The sequence below is a fragment of the Schistocerca nitens genome, chromosome 4, assembly GCF_023898315.1.
Source record: "Schistocerca nitens isolate TAMUIC-IGC-003100 chromosome 4, iqSchNite1.1, whole genome shotgun sequence".
In the NCBI taxonomy this organism is placed as follows: domain Eukaryota; kingdom Metazoa; phylum Arthropoda; class Insecta; order Orthoptera; family Acrididae; genus Schistocerca; species Schistocerca nitens.
The window spans coordinates 971,307,553-971,325,354 of record NC_064617.1 but is presented as its reverse complement, the minus strand read 5'-3'; the positions used below and the strand labels follow the sequence as shown (position 1 = coordinate 971,325,354).

The 17,802-nt window shown below is 45.4% G+C and overlaps 1 protein-coding gene across 1 annotated transcript in view; it reads left to right on the top strand.

The window, feature by feature from the left end:
• LOC126252732 (proton channel OtopLc-like) overlaps positions 1-17,802 on the top strand; it is a 318,240-nt gene that overhangs the window by 95,394 nt on the left and 205,044 nt on the right. The window contains exon 5 of the mRNA XM_049953634.1: positions 1,578-1,680. Within this exon, the coding sequence (XP_049809591.1) occupies positions 1,578-1,680 (103 nt within the window). The remainder of the gene's footprint in view (positions 1-1,577; positions 1,681-17,802) is intronic.

The following is a 17,802-nucleotide window of genomic DNA, read 5'->3' as shown; positions in this document are numbered from 1 at the left end:
AATTGTACGACAATCGTGCAAATATAAGGTAACGGGTTTTTCCGGCTGTTTATGCACAAGTTCTCACTGTATTTTATCGTATAGGGCAACCGCCAATCCATGCACCGTACGTCGATACTCTGCAGGTGCTTCTGCCTTGTTGCTACATTTTTCTTATGTCGCGGCTTACCTCCATACAGAACCAATGGTTCTATGGAACTTAACTTCTGAGGTCATCAGTCCCCTACAACTTAGAACTACTTGAACCTAACTAACCTAAGGACACCACACACATCCATGCCCGAGGCAGGATTCGAACCTGCGACCGTAGCGGTTTCAGACTGTAGTGCCTAGAACCGCTCGGACACTCCGCCCGGCCATACAGAACCACCATCCGCGGAAACTTCCGACGTTAGCTACTAAATGATTCATATATACTGATAAAATGAAAGGTCCTAATGCAGACCCTTGTGGTACACCCGTAATTACTTTTCCGTCTGAAGCTTTTTTCTCTGCTGTGAATAACATGCTGACTTAACAGAATGAGATTTTCACTCTGCAGCGGAGTGTGCGCTGATATGAAACTTCCTGGCAGATTAAAACTGTGTGCCGGACCGAGACTCCAACTCGGGACCTTCGCCAACCGCGGGCAAGTGCTCTACCAACTGAGCTACCCAAGCACGTATCACGCCGCGTCCTCACAGCTTTACTTCTGCCAGTACCTCGTCTCCTACCTTCCAAACTTTATACAAGCTCTCCTGCCAGCGTAGCAGAACTAGCACTCCTGAAAGAAAGGATATTGCGGAGACATGGCTTAGCCACAGCTTGGGGGATGTTTCTAGAGCACTTGCCCGCGAAAGACAATGGTCCCGAGTTCGAGTGTCGGTCCAGCACACAGTTTTAATCAGCCAGGAAGTTTCATATCAGCGCACACTCCGCTGCAAAATCTCACTCTGGAAACATCCCCCAGGCTGTCGCTAAGCCATGTCTCCGCAATATCCTTTCTTTCAGGAATGCTAGTTCTGCAAGGTTCGCAGCAGAGCTTCTGTAAAGATTGGAATGTAGGAGGCGAGGTACTGGCAGAAGTAAAGCTGTGAGGACGGGGCGTGAGTCGTGCTTGGGTAGCTCAGTTTGTAGACCACTTGCCCGCGAAAGGCAAAGGTCCCGAGTTGGAGTCTCGGTCCGACACACAGATTTAATCTGCCAGGAAGTTCCATGCTGTGGTAAATTTGCAAGGGAAGTCTTCCATCCAGTCACAAACCAGGTCTGATAATCCGTACGCTCGTATTTTGTACATAAGGCGATCGTGTGGGACAGCCTCTAACACTTTCCGGAATTCAAAGAACTGTCTGCGTCAATCTGAGCATCGGCATCTAGCGCCTTGTGGGTCTAGTAGACGAACAGGGCGAGTTGGGTTTCACACGATGGTTGTTTACATCAGTATTCTTCCTTTGACTCACACTCTTTAGCTGGTCCGGCGATGGAAATCTGGAATTGCCTGCCGCTCGGCTCGCAGCTGGGAACAGCGGGAATCTGCGAACAGGTTTGTGATGGCTGAGCGGCGGCGCTGATGTGGTGTGCTTTACTGTGTGTTGCAGGGCTTTTACCTGTACCTGTACTTCGGCAGCATGGTCTTCCTCATCTACATGTACGCGATGCTGCTGCGAGAGAGGGCGTCCCAGTCCGTGGCCAGCTCCTTCAGTAAGTCACTCGCTGCTCATTCTGCTTACAAGTGTGTCACTTCTTCAAGGAACAAAGCAGGAGTTGACTGGTACTACGTTGATATTTCGAGTGGAACGTAGCACGATAATTCCTGCAAATTTTCACCAATTATTTTCTCAAGATACGCGTTTCAGATAGAGAGCAAGTTGTTAACATCAAATACGAAATTAAGTAGTAGGAAGTCTGTGAAATGAAATGTCGTGTGGCTAGGGCCTCCCTTCGGGTAGACTCTTCGCCTGGTGAAAGTCTTTTGATCTGACGCCACTTCGGGGACTTACCCGTCGATGAATATCAGATGATGATGACGACGACGACGACGACGATGATGATGATGATGATGATGATGATGATCATGATGGCACACCATCCAGTCCTGATCGGAGAAAATCTCCGACCCACCCGTAAGGTGGTTTCTAGACGCCAAACTGGCACGTGATAGCTTCCCAGAAGTGTTACATCGCGTTGAGATCAGGCAAATGTGATTGTTAAGACATCAACGTGATCTCACTGAAACTGTAACACCCCACCCGTCACTTAGCTTGTTTTGGCGTGTGTTCACCCCAACTAATTGACTAACAGATCAACAGAGAGTGCAAAACTGCCGCAATATCGGATAATGCAAAAAAGTAATGTGGCCCTGTGACTCCTGATTGAACTGCGGTGGCAGTGTTGGCATTAATTTATTCAGAATTGACCACTTTTAATTAAAAAGGGGTGCACATTGATGTTATATTCAGCTATTGAACACCAGATGCAAATGTTGAACATAAAATTAATTAAGAAAGTGACTTGGGATTTCAACTACTTGATTGAAAACAGATGCAGTCAATTAGCACAAATTTATTTTAACTCAAGACCTTCAATCATGACATTACAAGACTCTCCTATCAGGCAGTGGTAATAAATCGCGTTTGCGTGGAGTAAAGCGCGATAACTCAAAAGTAATTCCTATCGACTGATCCAGGCATAATGCGAAGTGCGAGAAGAATTCTACAATACACGGCCCATGAAACCCTCGTGGAAACTTTGCCTACGTGATCCAACAAATTAATCAGTGGCCGGGGCGGGCGCAATATCACCGAATACAGCATGGCGGAGCATCGTCGTTGTGTGGACGTCGGCCGACCTCATGGTGCTGCAAGGCTGCGCTCGTCTATTCACTCCTAGCTATCTTGCTTAGTACATAGCTGAACCAAAACTTTCTATCTCCAAGCTCAATCGTTCCATTTGCTAAGTCCTAAACTGCAGAGATGCTCACTCTTTCTCAGGCAAGCTGAGTAAAGAGCGCCACGTCCACACTCTAGGCAAGCTGGGAATGGAAGACCTCTATGGAGATCTCTCACAGTCCGCTCTTCACCTCGGTTCCCCCCCCCCCCCCAGCAAAATCACTTACGCCAATTGCAGCACAAGTCGCGTTAATTATGCGTCGCTTCCCAGCGCCGACCAATGCCTGCTCTGGGAAGTGAACAAATTCTAACAAAATTTCCCTTCCTCTCAACTTCTGCTATTTCGCTCCTCGCAGGCCACCCATCAAGGTTAGCATCTGCACAAACACCAATTTTTCCGGAATTCTGACTCCCAGGAGAGTACTTCAAATTCCTTGGTCCTACATTCCCATTGGAGGCCGGTATATTTCATACTGTCGCTCTTCACCTGATTCACTTTAGGATCTGTGCACCGTGAATTCACCGTGAAGTTGCTATAGTCATGAACACGCATATTTTGACCTCTGTTGACCGCTCCACTGTAGCTTTGCGCGGCTTTCTCGCATGTTTCACAGAAAAACGGGACGATGGACATTTATCAACAGGTGTAAAGTTCTCCATCTCTTTCCCGGTACACCAGCATGGAGTCGGGGTCAACCACCCACTCACTGTGACTCATCTTAAAGCGGCTGGAGGCCGCGCCGCGTTACTGCTTTCTCAGAGCTTGAGCTGCCCTAAGCTGCCTATTGTCGCTTCCCTTCGCCGTTCCCCAGCCGGCCACGGTCAAATCTAAATGTTTCCCTGGGGTAAACTAGCCTCCAGTAAATCGACGTGTTTCCACAAAGTTTTCATGTCGTGTGAATTACTTTAAAACCATCGCCCGACATTAATTATTCCAGTACGTCCATACTATACCCTCAACAAGATGCATTGTGCCTTGTCAGTCATTTTTTGTTCAGCCCTACTGTTCGCTCAACGTGGGTTAGGTGATCTTTAATGACTTCATGTAAGGGGCATAGTTCTTGCCATTTTACAAAACCACTAAAAAATGATTCTGGCTTTGTAACAGCGACAATTATCCTATCGGAAGAAGCCATTGTCGTTGGGGAAAGACATAAATCATGAATATGTTGCAGTGGTGCCTTCGATTACTCCCAAAGATCACTTGGAAGCCCAGGTGAATGTGCTACATTGCACAATACTGCCCAAACCGGCCTCCGACCGTCGTGCGCTGCATATTTCGGTCGAGTAGCCGTTCGTCTGGATTTTGGCGCGTCCGGTCACGAACTCTGACCTGGTGCAACAATAAGCGTGATTCATACGACCAGGCCATACGTTTCCATTCATCCATGGTCCATTGTCGATGGTCCCCTACCCATTTCAATCGCAGCTGTCGATGTCGTTGGGTCGACGCGGGAACATGTAGGGTTTGTTTGCTGCAGAGACCCATGTTCAAACAATATGCTGTGAACGGTGTGCTCCGAAACACTTGTCCCCGGTCCAACACCGTACTCTGTCGGCAGATTACCCAAACATCGCCGCCCATCCTACTTTACAGAGTGAGCAAGCCTTCGAGCCCCACGTTCTGCGATGAAGCGTGGACGTGTGGTCGGCATTCAGTCTGGTGATGGACAGTGGCCATAATGTTTTGGCGCATCAGTGTATATTCATCTTCAAGTCTTAGTAAATGTTTGCATCGTGGTTACACGACGATTGCATTGACGAAATTATCTTGTTGTAAAAGGGGGCGCTTGTCTTTCACACATTCCCTTTCGGTCTTTTCCGTCTAAAAACGTGTGTTCTTTGCGGTTGGGAAACTAGGTTTACGCTAGCTTTACGATGCGTATCTTAAACCAGTATCTTTTTTAATGGTGTAAGGTTTGACGTCGGAGTCTGTCAGATCTGTTCAGCAAAAGACAGGTTATACTGTGCCAATGTATGAATGTTGACCACTTGCCGTGCAGCCGAAATATTATCAGCTATATAAATGGATCCTCAAACTAATTTCGAAAAATTTAAACCAAAATATATGTTGGGTGAAAACAAGTGAGTGAGTGCAGTGGACAAATACACCATGTGCTTCGCTAAACGCAGAGTTCTCACAAAACTATGATGCAGCACAAAAAATGTCTTTCCCACAGCTTGGATGAGAGGGTACTAGATTCTCATGTTACTAGCAAGGTTATGCCGGAAGGAATACTTCTGTGGCTGACTTCCATGCCAGTCACTTTCGTACGATCTTAGATAAGTCATGCCAAAATAGGAAATGGTCAGAAGGAGGTCGACGAGACCAGAAAAACCCATAGTGGCTTCCAGAAACGCACTTTCCATATGCTGTTTAGTTTATAATAAAAAAAAAGCTGACCTGCATGAAGGAGCGTCGTATACAGCTGTAATGAAAACCGAAAGGGATCGCGTTACTTCATTCCATGATTCTAAAACACACACACGCACACACACACGCGCACACACATACACACACACATACACACACACACACACACACACACACACACACAACAGAGCGCGGTTTCACTTGCCGGCCGGGTCGGAGATTTTCTCCGCTCTGGAATTGGGTGTTGTGTTGTCCTCATAATCCTTTGATCATCATAATCAACACGCAGGTCGCTCATTGCGACGTCAAATCAACAGACTTGCAACTCGGCGGCCGAACTTCCCGAGGAGGGGCTCCCAGCCACCGATTTCATTATATCATCCAGTGTAGTTGCCAACAACGTGAGTAATAAAAATAATTTAAAATATGTTTATGATGTTGTTAAACGGGGTTACAAGGAAAACCACGGTTGTTAGCGTGACTATTGAAGATGATTTAAAATATCTACTGGTATAGGTACATGGATGACATAATATGCATGGCAGGTGAACCTAAAAATAAAAAGTCAGCAGTTCTACAGAGACATAAATACTATACACAAGAAACATAAAACTGACAACAGAAGAAGAACAAGTACACACACTCAGCTTTCTAGACTCAGCCGTAAGAAAATACAATCACAATTACACGTCTGACATACAGAGAAGACCCACAACATGTGACTCTATCTTAAAAGCAACCTCAAAACTTCCGCACAGTCAGAAACAGGACGCAGTCAAATACATTTTAAACAGACTAAACAGGATTGCCCTAAACATTTCTGACTGCTAAAAAGAGCTATCCGTTATAAGACAAATATCATTAAAAATGGATAAGAAGAACTAAACTGAAAAATAGAGACATACATAATGAAAAAACGTAACCAAACCGCATCCACACATACAACCTGCACAACCACAAGACAAATGCATACAGTACAATGACCGACCATAACTATTCACACATAAAATAGGTAACATACTTTAAAAAAGGCATAAACATTGCTAAAAAACGAACAACTCAATAAAAAAGCGGAGCTGAAAACTGAAATCAAACCAAGACAGATATCAACAATCTGGTATCTATCAGATCAGTTTAGGGATTGTGAAAAAATACAAATTGGGATGTAAGATATAGAGAACACAACAGAACACTGAAATCCTGTACAAACCATTCAACATCTGCAGACTATCTAAAACAGGAATGCCACAGACCAAGCACTAACGAAAAAGATAGGCGAAGCAAAGGAATCAATAAAATCAGACACGACCTCCCTTTCCAAGAATATTTCCGTATGCACAAGGTCTTAAAAAAAATTGAGATGCTTGTTGTTGTTGTTGTGGTCTTCAGTCCTGTGACTGGTTTGATGCAGCTCTCCATGCTACTCTATCCTGTGCAAGCTTCTTCATCTCCCAGTACCTACTGCAACCTACATCCTTCTGAATCTGCTTAGTGTATTGATCTCTTGGTCTCCCTCTACGATTTTTACCCTCCACGCTGCCCTCCAATGCTAAATTTGTGATCCCTTGATGCCTCAAAACATGTCCTACCAACCGATCCCTTCTTCTAGTCAAGTTGTGCCACAAACTTCTCTTCTCCCCAATCCTATTCAATACCTCCTCATTAGTTACGTGATCTACCCACCTTATCTTCAGCATTCTTCTGTAGCACCACATTTCGAAAGCTTCTATTCTCTTCTTGTCCAAACTAGTTATCGTCCATGTCTCACTTCCATACATGGCTACACTCCATACAAATACTTTCAGAAACGACTTCCTGACACCTAAATCTATACTCGATGTTAACAAATTTCTCTTCTTCAGAAACGCTTTCCTTGCCATTGCCAGTCTACATTTTATGTCCTTTGAGATGCTTAATGACCAAATAAATATTGGAAACCAGACACTATATAAGATAACTGAAAAACTCACATGAAAAAGAAATGGGCCTTTTCCATCCTTCATCCTCTCCAACTCAACTCCCCACCACGTCACCCCAATTTCATTTCACTTGGTGCCCCTTCACCTATTCCTCCAACTCACTTTCCATCACCCTACTATGCACTTATGTTCATTCATCTTTGCTTCTCGTTCCCTCAACAACTCACTACAAAAAAAGAACAACCCCATCACTATTCATTGGTTACTCTTACACAGTATATAAATACATAACAACATAATTAAATAGAATTACACACACATTACTAACTATAGACGAAAAAAGGAATAAGTATAGATCAAAGACAAATTAGCGACAATGTTGGCGACAGTAAAAAACACAAGACACACTTGGAAGTATACAAATAAATAGTGAATAGTAGTGTAGGATAAAGAAAGGTGTGTAAAACATAAAAATTGCGTAGTTCTGCAAAGCAGTGAAAAATTAGACCACATGTGTCAGTGTCTGATGATAAAAGAAACCAAGGACATGCTAACAGTTGGCATTTGCAGATGTGGGCGAAAAACCTAGCAGAAATTACCACAAGAAGAAAACCAACAATTTGTTAACGAATTTTTTTCGATCTAAAAAACCAAATTATAAATACATTTGATTACAGACCACTGATGACGCTTTACTTCAATGAATCGAAACGTGCCTGGTGAGAAAAACTCCCATTTTCTTGTAGTTGTAACGACGGAACAAAAGTACCCTGTGCAAATGTATTATTTTCATCGTCGGGGTTTTTGAAGGTCATCGTATACGCCGTTGAGTATAGATGTTAATTATTTCACAATTGCAATTTCGGGTCTTGGTCCTACCAAATGGTATTGCAAATGGTCAACGAATACAAGAAATGAAGCACAGTGTGTATGTACAGAATTGCAGAAACATGCCATGTAGACAGTAGTGAGTTATTAAAATAGTGAAAATAACACGTCACTTACATTTTGCTTTAGCACATGTCAGACTCTCAAATCCTCCCACACATACACGTGTCATCTTCAAAACGAAGCATTTTCGGTGTAGAAATGCAGTAACATAAAACTAGCACGAAGCTCTGTGTATCATGAAGTAAATTAGGTGTACTGTTACCAAAGTAACAGCCTGCGTGTAAATCAATATAAATCAGTGTTCTAACACACTCTTTACCTGTGAACTGAGGCCAGTGCAGCGAAAACACATTCACAGATCATACTGTCTCTGTACGTAGCAGAGATAATACATTGCAGGGATTACAGCAATTGTAAGCTTCACATCATAACACCATTTTACATCTGTTGACAGTATTTTACATCTGTTACAGCTTTCTATGTGACGTTATAGTCGTAAGGTACCAGTGGACAAATGAAGAAAATTTATTTATTACAGAGTGATGTAAAAATACACTCCTGGAAATGGAAAAAAGAACACATTGACACTGGTGTGTCAGACCCACCATACTTGCTCCGGACACTGCGAGAGGGCTGTACAAGCAATGATCACACGCTCGGCACAGCGGACACACCAAGGACCGCGGTGTTGGCCGTCGAATGGCGCTAGCTGCGCAGCATTTGTACACCGCCGCCGTCAGTGTCAGCCAGTTTGCCGTGGCATACGGAGCTCCATCGCAGTCTTTAACACTGGTAGCATGCCGCGACAGCGTGGACGTGAACCGTATGTGCAGTTGACGGACTTTGAGCGAGGGCGTATAGTGGGCATGCGGGAGGCCGGGTGGACGTACCGCCGAATTGCTCAACACGTGGGGCGTGAGGTCTCCACAGTACATCGATGTTGTCGCCAGTGGTCGGCGGAAGGTGCACGTGCCCGTCGACCTGGGACCGGACCGCAGCGACGCACGGATGCACGCCAAGACCGTAGGATCCTACGCAGTGCCGTAGGGGACCGCACCGCCACTTCCCAGCAAATTAGGGACACTGTTGCTCCTGGGGTATCGGCGAGGACCATTCGCAACCGTCTCCATGAAGCTGGGCTACGGTCCCGCACACCGTTAGGCCGTCTTCCGCTCACGCCCCAACATCGTGCAGCCCGCCTCCAGTGGTGTCGCGACAGGCGTGAATGGAGGGACGAATGGAGACGTGTCGTCTTCAGCGATGAGAGTCGCTTCTGCCTTGGTGCCAATGATGGTCGTATGCGTGTTTGGCGCCGTGCAGGTGAGCGCCACAGTCAGGACTGCATACGACCGAGGCACACAGGGCCAACACCCGGCATCATGGTGTGGGGAGCGATCTCCTACACTGGCCGTACACCACTGGTGATCGTCGAGGGGACACTGAATAGTGCACGGTACATCCAAACCGTCATCGAACCCATCGTTCTACCATTCCTAGACCGGCAAGGGAACTTGCTGTTCCAACAGGACAATGCACGTCCGCATGTATCCCGTGCCACCAAACGTGCTCTAGAAGGTGTAAGTCAACTACCCTGGCCAGCAAGATCTCCGGATCTGTCCCCCATTGAGCATGTTTGGGACTGGATGAAGCGTCGTCTCACGCGGTCTGCACGTCCAGCACGAACGCTGGTCCAATTGAGGGCCAGGTGGAAATGGCATGGGAAGCTGTTCCACAGGACTACATCCAGCATCTCTACGATCGTCTCCATGGGAGAATATCAGCCTGCATTGCTGCGAAAGGTGGATATACACTGTACTAGTGCCGACATTGTGCACGCTCTGTTGCCTGTGTCTATGTGCCTGTGGTTCTGTCAGTGTGATCATGTGATGTGTCTGACCCCAGGAATGTGTCAATAAAGTTTCCCCTTCCTGGGACAATGAATTCACGGTGTTCTTATTTCAATTTCCAGGAGTGTACATGCGTTATATGTTCTAAAAGTCTCACGCTGGCTCGGGTACTGATACAGAACATGGCAATAGTAATCTTACATATTACGTTGTTTGCGTATACATTGCAACTGATGAGAAAACGCAGAAGACAGAAAATGTTCGCCCCTGAAACAGCCAATGGTGCAGCACAAAAAACAGAGAAAATATACGACAGGCCGCTACCTCGTAAATAAAGGATATGTCTTTTTACCAAGCTCTAATAGTATATGGCAAATGTAATTATGAAAAAACGTATACACATGTAATGATACAGTTCCAAAGTGCTTAAAATGCTAACGAAAAAAAATAATTATATGTTATTATTATGAACTTATAAAATATATTACATAAGATTAAATAAACTTTAAAGATAAATTTAATTATACAGGATGAAATTGTTTTAATGTGCCAGGAAGTTTCATAACAGCGCACACTCCGCTGCAGAGTGAAAATCTCATTCTGGAAACATCCCCCAGGCTGTGGCTAAGCCATGTCTCCGCTATATCCTTTCTTTCAGGAGTGCTAGTTCTGCAAGGTTCGCAGGAGAGCTTCTGTAAAGTTTGGAAGGTAGGAGACGAGATACTGGCAGAAGTAAAGCTGTGAGTACCGGGCGTGAGTCGTGCTTCGGTCGCTCAGATGGTAGAGCACTTGCCCGCGAAAGGCAAAGGTCCCGAGTTCGAGTCTCGGTAGGGCACACAGTTTTAATCTGCCAGGAAGTTTCATAACAGCGCACACTCCGCTGCAGAGTGAAAATCTCATTCCGGATGAAATTAATTTACAAATATTAAAAGTTCCGGAGTGCACTTGATTCTCCCTGGTTCTCATGCGTAAAAACTGCAATATAGCAGAAAACATCGAGAACACGAAACTTGTTATACAGTATTTACACAGTAGAGGAACACAACCTGGTACACCTTCCTAATATCGTTTAGGGTCCCCGCGATCACGCAGAAGTGCCACAACACGACGTGGCATGGACTCGTCTAATGTATGAAGTAGTGCTGGAGAGAACTGATACCCTGAATTCTCCAGGCCTGTCCATAAATCCGTAGGAGGAGGTGGAGATCTCTTCTAAACTGCACGTTGCAAGGCATCCCAGATATGCTCAATAATGTTCATGTCTGGGGAATTCGGTGGCCAGCGGAAGTGTTTAAACTCAGAAGAGTGTTCCTGGAGCCACTCTGTAGCAATTCGGGAAGGGTGGGGTGTCGCATTGTCCTACTGGAATTGCCCAAGTCCGTCGGAATGCACAATGGACACGAATGGATGCAGATGATCAGACAGGATGCTTGCTTGCGTACATGTTACACGGCAGAGTCGTATCTAGGCGTATCAGGGGTTCCATAACAATCCAGGTGCACACGCCACACACCATTACAGAGCGTCCAATAGCTTGAACAGTCCCCTGCTGACATGCAGGGTCCATGAATTCATGATACAGTTTGAAACGAGACTCGCCCGACCAGGTAACATGTTTCCACTTGACATCAGACCATTGTCGGTGTTTACGGGCTCAGGCGAAGCGTAAAACTTTGTGTTGTGCAGTCATTAAAGGTATACAATTGGGCCTTCGGCTCCGAAACCCCATGTCAATGATGTTCCGCTGAAAGGTTCGCACGCTGACACTTGTTGATGGCCCAGCATTGAAATCTGCAGCAATTTGCGCAAGGGTTGCACTTCTGTCACATTGAACGATTCTCTTCTGTTGTAGGTGGCCCCGTTCTTGTAGGGTCTTTTTCCGGCCCCAGCGATGTCGGAGATTTGATGTTTTATGTGATTCCTGATGTTCACGGTACTCTCGTGAAATGGTTGTACGGGAAAATCCCCATTTCATCGCTACCTCGGAGATGCTGTGTTCCCATCGGTTGTGCGCCGACTATACAACCACGCTCAAACTGACTTAAATCCTGATAACCTGTCATTGTAGCATCAGCAACCGATGTAACAACTGAGCCAGACTCTTGTCTTATATGCGAGTTGCCGATCGCAGCTCAGTATTTTAATACGCATGCCTATACTAATTTCCTTAGCGCTTCAGTGTATGTAGAGCTGGTAAAATACACTAAGCCCCGAAGCAAATGAAAAAAAAAAAATTTTTTTTCATTATCGTTTTGAACTGTGATTTACCTGTTGTTACTGTGGCCTAACCTGCTTACTGTACTTGAAAATATTGTCGAGTTAAAGTTATAAGTTACGCGAACCTACTGACGGTGCCTGATCTCTGCCCCTTGTGCAAGTTGGGACAAACATTACGAATGCAAAACATATTTTTGTACACATGGAAATTTATACACAAGGATGTACCATAAATTCATGAGTATTATTTCACGTCGTTCAGTTTATTTTAAAAGACGTTTTCTCTTCCATCCCACAATTACCCAAGTCCCAACAACTACGGTACACTTATTCCAGATACTGTCATTACTGAAAACTATAAAATTACGTTAGTTTCTCACGTAATACGTAAATTTATTTCACTCAACTTAACTTTTTCATCATAGCTTTTACAATTGACGAAATCTCAATCTCTCTCTCTCTCTCTCTCTCTCTCTCTCTCTCTCTCTCTCTCTCTCTCTGTGTGTGTGTGTGTGTGTGTGTGTGTGTGTGTGTGTGTGTGTGTGTGTGTGCGTGCGCGCGCGCGCGCGCATCTACGTGACTAGCAGAGGGTTCAATGACCCACCTTCAAGCTCTCTCTCTACCGTTTCACTCTCGGACGGCGCGCTGGAAAAACATGCACTTAATTTTTCAGTGGGAGCCCTGATCTCTCTTATTTTATCGTGATGATCAGAATGTTTACGCAGTCGGAGGAGGAAACTGGTGATTGAAATTTAATGAGAAGATTCCGTCGCAACGAAAAACGCCTTTGTTTTAGTGATTGACACTCCAATCCAAGTGTCACGTCTGTGGCACGATCTCCCCTATTTCGCGGGAGTACAAAATGAGCCGCCCTTCTTTGAACTTTTTCGATGTCATCCGTTAGTCCCACCTGATGCGGATCCTACACCCGACAGCAATACTCCAGAATAGGGCGGACAAGCGTGCTGTAACCAGTCTCTTTAGTAGACCTGTTGCCCCTCCTAAGTGTTCTGCCACTGAATCGCGGTCTTTGGTTTGCTCTACGTACAACGTTATCTGTTTTCTGTTTTGCTCGACGAGTTTCCGTCTATTGCTATGAACTGTAACCTATCTGACAGGAAATCATTAATCCAGTCGTACAACTGAGGAGATACTCGGTAGGCACGCAGTTTGGTTAGAAGACACTTGTGAGGAACGGTGTCGAAGGCCTTCTGGAAATCGAAAAATATGGCATCGATTTGACGTCCCCTGTCGATAGCACTCATTACTTCGTGAGCTAGTTGTGTTTCACAGGAAAATCCGTGCTGACAATGTGTCAATAAATCGTCTTCTTCCAGGTATTTCATAATGTTCGATCACAGTATATGTTCCAAGACTCTACTGCAAATCGACGTCAGTGATATGGGCGTGTAATTCATAGGATTACTCCTACTTCCCTTTCTTGGTATTTGTATGATTTGAGCAATTTTCCAGTCTTTAGGTACGGATCTCTCTGTTAGGGAGCGGTTGTATGTAATTGCTAAATATGGAGCTATAGTATCAGCAAACTCTGAAAGGAATCTGACTGGTATACAGTCTGGACCGGAGGCCTAGCCTTTATTAAGTGATTTAAGCTGCTTTTGCTACACCGAGGATACCTACTTGTATGTTACTCATCTTGGCAGTTTTTCTTGATTGGAATTCAGGAGTATTTACATCGTGTTCATTGGTGAAGGAGTTTCGGAAAACCGTGTTTAATAACTCTGCTTTAGTGGCACTGTCATCAGTGACTCCACCGTTACTATCCCGCAGTGAAGGTACTGATTGCGTCTTGCCACTGGTGTGCTTTATGTATGACTAGAATCTCTTTGCGTTTTCTGCCAGATTTCGAGGCAGAATTTCGTTGTGGATATTATTAAAAGCATCTCGCACTGAATTACATGATATATTTTGAACTTCTGCTAAACTTTGCCAATCTTGGGGATTTTGCGTTCTTTTAAATTTTGCATGGTTTTTTCGTTGCTTCTGCAACAGCGATCTGAACCTTTTTGCGTATGAGTGTGGATCAGTACCATCACTTAGTAATTTCTGTGGTATACAGGGTGAGTCACCTAACATTACCGCTGGATATACTGTATTTCGTAAACCACATCAAATACTGACGAATCGATTCCACAGACCGAACGTGAGGAGAGGGGCTAGTGTAATTGGTTAATACAGGGTGTTTCAAAAATGACCGGTATATTTGAAACGGCAATAAAAACTAAACGAGCAGCGATAGAAATACACCGTTTGTTGCAATATGCTTGGGACAACAGTACATTTTCAATCAGACAAACTTTGAAATTACAGTAGTTACAATTTTCAACAACAGATGGCGCTGCGGTCTGGGAAACCCTATAGTACGATATTTTCCACATATCCACCATGCGTAGCAATAATATGGCGTAGTCTCTGAATGAAATTACCCGAAACCTTTGACAACGTGTCTGGCGGAATGGCTTCACATGCAGATGAGATGTACTGCTTCAGCTGTTCACTTGTTTCTGGATTCTGGCGGTACACCTGGTCTTTCAAGTGTCCCCACAGAAAGAAGTCACAGGGGTTCATGTCTGGCGAATAGGGAGGCCAATCCACGCCGCCTCCTGTATGTTTCGCATAGCCCAAAGCAATCACACGATCATCGAAATATTCATTCAGGAAATTAAAGACGTCGGCCGTGCGATGTGGCCGGGCACCATCTTGCATAAACCACGAGGTGTTCGCAGTGTCGTCTAAGGCAGTTTGTACCGCCACAAATTCACGAAGAATGTCCAGATAGCGTGATGCAGTAATCGTTTCGGATCTGAAAAATGGGCCAATGATTCCTTTGGAAGAAATGGCGGCCCAGACCAGTACTTTTTGAGGATGCAGGGACGATGGGACTGCAACATGGGGCTTTTCGGTTCCCCATATGCGCCAGTTCTGTTTATTGACGAAGCCGTCCAGGTAAAAATAAGCTTCGTCAGTAAACCAAATGCTGCCCACATGCATATCGCCGTCATCAATCCTGTGCACTATATCGTTAGCGAATGTCTCTCGTGCAGCAATGGTAGCGGCGCTGAGGGGTTGCCGCGTTTGAATTTGGTATGGATAGAGGTGTAAACTCTGGCGCATGAGACGATACGTGGACGTTGGCGTCATTTGGACCGCAGCTGCAACACGGCGAACGGAAGTCCGAGGCCGCTGTGGGATCACCTGCTGCACTAGCTGCGCGTTGCCCTCTGTGGTTGCCGTACGCGGTCGCCCTACCTTTCCAGCACGTTCATCCGTCACATTCCCAGTCCGTTGAAATTTTTCAAACAGATCCTTTATTGTATCGCTTTTCGGTCCTTTGGTTACATTAAACCTCCGTTGAAAACTTCGTCTTGTTGCAACAACACTGTGTTCTAGGCGGTGGAATTCCAACACCAGAAAAATCCTCTGTTCTAAGGAATAAACCATGTTGTCCACAGCACACTTGCACGTTGTGAACAGCACACGCTTACAGCAGAAAGACGACGTACAGAATGGCGCACCCACAGACTGCGTTGTCTTCTATATCTTTCACATCACTTGCAGCGCCCTGTACAAACCATAAAAAAATGCACGGAAGTATGTTTTTTAACACAAACCTACGTTTTTTTAAATGGAATCCCGTTAGTTTTGTTAGCACATCTGAACATATAAACAAATACGTAATCAGTGCCGTTTGTTGCATTGTAAAATGTTAATTACATCCGGAGATGTTGTAACCTAAAGTTGACGCTTGAGTACCACTCCTCCGCTGTTCGATCGTGTTTATCGGACAGCATCGAATTACGTATGGATCCAAAGGGAACGGTGATGGACCTTAGGTACAGAAGAGACTGGAACAGCATATTACGTCCACATGCTAACACCTTTTCATTGGTCTTTTTCACTGACGCACATGTACATTACCATGAGGGGTGAGGTACACGTACACACGTGGTTTCCGTTTTCAGTTACGGACTGGAATAGAGTGTGTCCCGACATGTCAGGCCAATAGATGTTCAATGTGGTGGCCATCATTTGCTGCACACAATTGCAATCTCTGGCGTAATGAATGTCGTACACGCCGCAGTACATCTGGTGTAATGTCGCCGCAGGCTGCCACAATACGTTGTTCTATATCCTCTGGGGTTGTAGGCACATCACGGTACACATTCTCCTTTAACGTACCCCACAGAAAGAAGTCCAGAGGTGTAAGATCAGGAGAACGGGCTGGCCAATTTATGCGTCCTCCACGTCCTATGAAACGCCCGTCGAACATCCTGTCAAGGGTCAGCCTAGTGTTAATTGCGGAATGTGCAGGTGCACCATCATGCTGATACCACATACGTCGACGCGTTTCCAGTGGGACATTTCCGAGCAACGTTGGCACATCATTCTGTAGAAACGCGATGTATGTTGCAGCTGTTTGGGCCCCTGCAATGAAGTGAGGACCAATGAGGTGGTCGCCAATGATTCCGCACCATACATTTACAGTCCACGGTCGCTGTCGCTCTACCTGTCTGAGCCAGCGAGGATTGTCCACGGACCAGTAATCCTCGGCCCCGTGGTTTGTGAAACCCGCTTCATCGGTAAACAGGTAGAACTGCAACGCATTCTCTGTTGATGACCATTGACAGAATTGCACTCGATGATTAAAGTCATCACCATGTAATTGCTGATGTAGCGACAAATGAAACGGGTGAAAGCGGTGACGATGCAGTATGCGCATGACACTACTTTGACTCAGTCCACCGGCTCTCGCGATGTCCCGTGTACTCAAGTGTGGGTTCATGGCAACAGCAGCTAAAACACGAACTGCACCCGCTTCTCCTGTGACGGGCCTGTTACGGACCCGTTTGCGTGCTACGACCATACCTGTTGCATACAGTTGGCGGTAGATGTTTTGCAATGTGCGGCACGTTGGATGCTCTCTGTCCGGGTACCGTTCTGCATACACCCTGCAGGCTTCAGCTGCATTTCGTCGACACTCACCATAGATGAGTATCATCTCCACCTTTTCAGAGTTCGAATACACCATGGTCACAGTTTCTACAACACTACACTATCACAGATGTCTGGTAACACGATGTACTACAGTTGGTCTGCGTGCGGAGACGAATGCAGAATAACAGTAGCAGCAAGCGCTACATGCGGACACTGCGACAGCTAGACCAAACCACAACAGTGAACTACAGCCACACTCGTCATCGTAAACATGTCCCTGCAGATGGTGCTCACCGACCGTAGCCCGTGTTTGTTACAACAAGCAACTGAACGTCGGAGGTTTCAAGGGTCAACTTTGGGTTACAACATCTCCGGATGTAATTAACATTTTACAATGCAACAAACGGCACTGATTACGTATTTGTTTATATGTTCAAATGTACTAACAAAACTAACGTGGTTCCATTTTAAAAAACGTAGGTTTGTGTTAAAAACATATTTCCGTGCATTTTTGTATGGTTTGTATTAAACAATTACACTAGCCCCTCTCCTCACGTTCGGTCTGTGGAATCGGTTCGTCAGTATTTGATGTGGTTTACGAAATATATCCAGCGGTAACGTTAGGTGACTCACCCTGTATATCCCCCCCCCCCTTCCATGAACCACGGATTTTGTATCCTGCCTGGAAGGCGGCGCGTGGGTAGGAGTAGGAGCAGTAAAAATACGTCGGT